The 6000-nt window shown below is 34.0% G+C and overlaps 1 protein-coding gene across 1 annotated transcript; it reads right to left on the minus strand.

The window, feature by feature from the left end:
• Positions 1 to 3439: 3439 nt before the first annotated feature.
• Positions 3440 to 5505, minus strand: LOC110449129. Its single transcript, XM_021495768.1, has 2 exons — positions 5412 to 5505; positions 3440 to 4687 (listed from the first exon to the last, which is right to left on the minus strand). The coding sequence occupies exons 1-2, from the start codon at positions 5423 to 5425 to the stop codon at positions 4174 to 4176; spliced, it is 528 nt and encodes a 175-aa protein (XP_021351443.1). The 5' UTR covers positions 5426 to 5505; the 3' UTR covers positions 3440 to 4173.
• Between the last annotated feature and the right edge of the window lie 495 nt (positions 5506 to 6000).

Consider the following 6000-nt stretch of genomic DNA (forward strand, 5'->3'; position numbering starts at 1 on the left):
ATTAAAAGCTGGTGTACCCCAAGGCTCGGTTATCGGGCCTTATTTATTTTTAATATTTATTAATGACCTAGAAGATGAACTCCAATCCCATGTCAAACTCTTTGCTAATGACACTTCTCTTTACGTTTTGATAGATGGTGATGACAGACATGGTGCAGATATTCTTTAATGGGGATTTAAATAAAATGTCTCTCTGGGCTGATAAATGGGGAATATCATTTAATCCAAGTAAAACTGAATCATTACTAATGTCTAATAAAAATAATTCTGAGACATCTCATCCAGATTTGGTATTCTCAAATAGTGTCGTTATAAATGTCAAAAATCATAAACATCTTGGTCTGCTTTTTAATAGTCGTGGATCATGGTCTGATCAAGTTAATTATATATATGGAAAAAGCTGTACAAAACTACAAATAATGCGAATGCTCAAACACAAGCTAGATAGAAAATCTCTTGAAATAATTTATAAATCTTTTATAAGACCAACACTTGAATATGCTTGTGCTGTGTGGAATAATTGCACCCAGGGTGAAAGTGACTTATTGGAATCAGTCCAATTAGAATGTCTCAGAATTATATCAGGTTTGAGAAGAGGTACAAGTCATAACTTAATATATAAGGAAGTTGGTGTAGATAAACTAAAAATAAGACGTGATAATTACCAATGTATATTATTTTTCAAGATACTGCAGCATGACTGTCCTGACCATCTTTATGATTGTATTTTACCATATTTTAATAATGATATTAATCCTCGCCTTAGACATCATAGAAACTTTATTGTTCCCTTGTGCATAACCAACTTGTATAAAAATAGCTTTTTTCCTAGAATGATGTCTCTATGGAATAGGCTAGACTGTATTTTTCCAAAACTCACTTCATTGAGCCAGTTAAAACTGGAATTACTTAAGGAAAGCACACACGTTTTGCAACCATCTAACTGTACGGATATTTTTAAATACGGTGGCTCCAGGAAGTTAAATATAACATTATGTCAACTAAGGAATAAAGTCAGCCAATTAAAATCAGATTTATATAATGATCATCTTACAGATAACCCTAAGTGTGACTGTGGTTTTATTATTGAAGATGCAAGTCACTTCTTCCTCAATTGCCCCAAATATATAGATGAAAGACAAGTTTTATTCAATGCGTTATCTAATTATAACGAAATTGACAACATCATCTTAAATACTGTTACTTTCACTAAGGGTGATATGAACCTTAGCAGTGAATCAACTAAATTTATTCTCTCATGTGTTCTGGAGTTTATTGACAAATCTGGAAGATTTTAACTTAAACTATACTAAAAATTATATTACAATGTGTTTGTATTTGCTATGTTATAACAATGACTCTGGTGTTATTGGGAAGGATGGCACTGCGTATAGTGACAGTGTCTTTGAAGTGCCTCCAACCAAACACTAGGCTATTAATAACTGCAGTAAATAGACTATATTAATTGAAATGGTAAAATCTATGATATTCTAGTTACATGTATTATTTTCTGTGAACATGTATTAAATGGTTCTAGTATTCTCTTATTAATTCGAACATATACTACATCTTCTCTATAATACTCTCTCTATATTTATATGTGTATATTCTCTGGAAAGGGCTTTTATAGGCAATGCCTGTGCCTAATCCAATTGTGTTTTTTTGAATACAATAAAATTGATTTGAAATGAAAATAACGGTTCATTGTGGAAACGTACGGCACATACATTATGTCTCTATGTCACTATTTCTGGCTTAAATGGTTCGAGTTGGGAAAAATGTATTTATATTCCGAATGAAATTAAATAAAAATAACAACTGAGGATGCACAACAATGCAACTAAAAGTTGTCAGCATTATTTCTCCTTTTAATGACTGTTTTTAACTCATCTTCCACCAAATGCAATAAATACATTCTCGGCTAAAAAATTGGTCCTGGGGACAACTTTATTCTCAGTGCATCTTTTTTGCAAGCTTTGTAACACTTAAAAAAAAGTCGGGTTTCTATCGAAATTAAAATATTTTAAACCAAAATTTGCTTTAAAGGCGTCTTTAACTTAAGCATATTGACAAAACTAGGGCAAAATATGAACAAAGAAAATATTACCATGAATACTTTTGAAAATATACATGAGAATACGACCACGTGTTCCGGAAGGTTAAGCGTCTTCTGCTTCATTGAGGACACCTGTCATATAAATCCAAGGCGAATCCAGGTAACGTCACGTCCTCACATCGAGAACTCGGGTAGTGACATTAAAACCTAAAGGCACTTTAATGAGCAAGACCGAAATAGAAAGTCACGTGATTGATCATTGCTTGTAAAGCCTCTAAGGTCAATTAGATATACAACATATAAAAGGTAAATCTGTAGCAAAGTCTTGACTTGATTCACTCAAGAACAGATTTATGATTTGTCAAAACTCACCAATTGATAAGGAAGTTTCAGTTGGAGTCGTTTATCAAGAGTTTCAATAAAAGAGATATGTTATAAAAGAGTAGTCCGCCCTATTCAATGGTTAGGTATATGGTGTTTGACAGTGTTTGAACCCAATGATGTCCGAAGGCCTGGGGTTTACTCCTGGCATCGTGAACAACAACTTGTGTTGGACCTTCAAGAAGAGTCTGACAATGATTGTGTTTGTATTGATACTTTTGTGAAAGCCTTTGGTGAAGAAATGGATTGTTATATATCTGCGCGTGAAATTAAAAATGAAATTAGCATTCGGAATTATAACATATACCATTCAGATGTCGCTACTTTTCTGTGCAAGAAAACGAATCGGGCAAGAATAAGCGCAATCACAACACAAAGCAAACCAGTGCTAGCTTGTATGTTTCTTAAGTAATTCAATAATTGGTTTTCAAATATCAAGGCTTTTTGAGACGACTATTTATTAGGTCAAAGGTATTGAACGATACATTTACCGTATGTCTTTACCACTTTGACGATAAGAAGTATGTATAATGAATTATATAATTTCAGTTGTTTCTTATTTTGACCAGTAAGGAAAATAAAAAAAATGTCAGATACTTGCGCGTTTTGCAAAAGATGGAAACCGCTTTTAAAACAATTCCGCCAAAAATTCGATTTATTCTTATACAGTAAACTTGTCCGTTGTAGTATTGTACATTTAATAATGTGTAAGCAATAACTGTCTCCTCTGAGCGAAAAATAACTCATCGGCATTTCGACCACTTGTACTGCTAACTGAGTCTATACTTACTTTTATATATGCCTAATCTTCAGCGTGTCGCTCGTTACAGGCAAACCTGTAATATACTACATATTTGATACATGCTCGCTGTTTAGTTGATGGATGTAATTAGATATAAATATAACATTTACAGATGTAATTGACGCATCATAGCGCACCGAACATATCTGTACCATACAAAAATATAACTCGAATATCACTGATTCATACATATATAATTTTATTGCAATACACATACAATACATTGAATAAATTAATACATAAATATCATGAGATTCAAAGGTACGTACACCTCATGAGATGCAATTTTTCAAATCTGGGTATTGTATAAAAAGTGTCTTATCAATTCCGATCCAAGGCAAATACTGTCTTTTCATTTACAACCTTGGACGAACACTGCCTTTTTATTTTCAACCCTGGGTAAAATATGTTTTTCAATGTTCAACCACGGGCGAGTACTGTCTTTTGATGTTCAACTTCAAGCATCTACTGTCTTGTTATGTTCAGCCCGAGCTACTACTGTCTTAACGTATTTGACCCTGGGAGAACAATGTTGAGTAATATTCACGTCCAACGGAAATATTGCACGTTTTGCGAGTATTACAGATATTCGAACACAACGTAAATGTTTAAAATAATATAAAACCACTGCCGTACATAAGTAAAATCATTGAGTTCAGTGTTTCAAAACACGCACTTTCAGTAAAACATGCTTCCACAAGTTGTCTATAATTGTAATTCACGCGAGATTAGCGCAACAGCGTCCTATTGATCCGTACAGATATATTCAGCTTCACTCGGCATCTTGATTGTAGTATCTTTGCGGACTGGTATTGGGTTACTTCTTGTCTATCTGGATGATAACAATGATCAATGATCCTGTTACAATGCTCATGGAACGAACGATGGTTTCAGGAAACACACATGGTCTCACTCACACGAGGATGAATTTCATTCAGCCATATCTTGACCAAGCTTTTCCAAAACCACGGTTCCTAAAATATATCTGTCTAAAAAGTCTCCTCAAAGCTGTTTCTAAGTTGATCAATTTTCCTTTATGTTTCTTATGCATTGCTTTGATAAACGAATCCTCGTGTCTTTTGTATTGAGACCTACGTCGTCCATGATGCTTAGATCGGGCTAGTGTTGTTGGCCTTGGTACTGCGCGTTTTGAGCGTGCTGACCTTCGGTATCTTGATTGAATGATACCGATTCCTCCGTGCAACAACTGCCATTCGTAGAATATTTCCAACACAGCCCTATTACTGGGAATACTCATGTCAAGATGGCGCGTATCTCGTTTCGTAGGAACCATAGCCACGGGTGACGCACGACGATCAATTGGTTCGTGGTGATGATTTTCTGAAGATATTTGACGTTGTGACTCGTTCCCAGTGAGATCCTCTGGTAGTGGGATCATCATTATGTTAGTAAGTTGCACCAGGAATACTACACACAGCAGTTGACATCTGAATATATAAAATAAAGCAATGCTATAATAATAATGTATCTAACTACTAACATAGATTAGTTATATTCAACAGGCAATTAGTTATCTCAAAATAAAAACAAAAAACAAATAAAATATTTATTCTATTTCATTTTTACTATAGTCATCGATAACTATTAAGATGTATGATCTTCTATGAGAAATGAATTTCAGTGTTTTGCAGGCTGCGAATCTACCGATTTTTTCGTGTCCATTTTCCTCATCGACAGCAAAAATTGTTCCGCAAACAATCTTTTACATTGTCAAGTTTAGCTTAAACATTTTTTATTCGGATAACAAAGGGAATCGCTTGCCAACTATATTGTGATGTGAGCGACAAATCGGTCTGCGGGCAAACTTTTTTAGCCCGGGATAAAAGCATTTTTTTCTGGCCGCTATTTTATCAGCAAGAAAAGAAAACCGGCAGGCATGAAATATATCGGAAGATAGACAGCAGCTTTAAATTAACACAATTTGATTTTTTTATGCAATTAACTACCAAAATTATTCTGTACCATAGAAATTCGATAAACAAAAATGTTGCCTCGAATAATCTACATCTCCAAACAATAAAACTTTTTTTTAACGTCATATAATAATTCAAAATGTATTCATACATGTAACATCAAATTATATAAATATGTTTTATGTGCAAAAACCCAAGTTCTTCCGTAAAACTGTTTTGTGAAATCATCAATTCTTACCTGTAAAACTTCATCCTTTTGGCTTCGATAGAGAACGGAATTCAGGCGAGAAAAAGTAGATATTGCAAATATTATAAGATTGTGTTGACGAGTCAGGGATACAGGGTACTAATGAGACGGGTAATGATAATCGCACTTTATATAGGGACATCCTCGGTGGTAGTGTACACAGAAAGCTAGGAGGTAGGAATTTGAATTGTCTGATAAAATAATCCGCGTGGAAGGGTCATTTCACCTGAATTCGAGATAACGCGTGATAATTCAAAGTAGCGGAAGATAAAAATAGAAAAGTCTAACTTCGCGTTGGTATGTAAGGTTTAAAGATGTCAATATCAGCAATGCTAGTTATTTTACGACAGGTATGAATGGCCTTTCCTATAAGATAAAGATGACAAAGCTTAAAAATGCATTGCTGCGCCTTCAAACATCAAGCACTTTACCTGGAAGCAAAGCCCAATCTCTAGAAATGCATTTTGTGGCAGTTTAAAAAAGCTATTCATATTTTAATTGTTTTAGTTAGAAATTAATTATTTTGTATTAATGAAAATAAACTTCCTTTTTATCCTGCCTTTACATCTAAACATATTGC

Source organism: Mizuhopecten yessoensis, unplaced genomic scaffold (assembly GCF_002113885.1).
Source record: "Mizuhopecten yessoensis strain PY_sf001 unplaced genomic scaffold, ASM211388v2 scaffold4505, whole genome shotgun sequence".
NCBI classification, from domain to species: domain Eukaryota; kingdom Metazoa; phylum Mollusca; class Bivalvia; order Pectinida; family Pectinidae; genus Mizuhopecten; species Mizuhopecten yessoensis.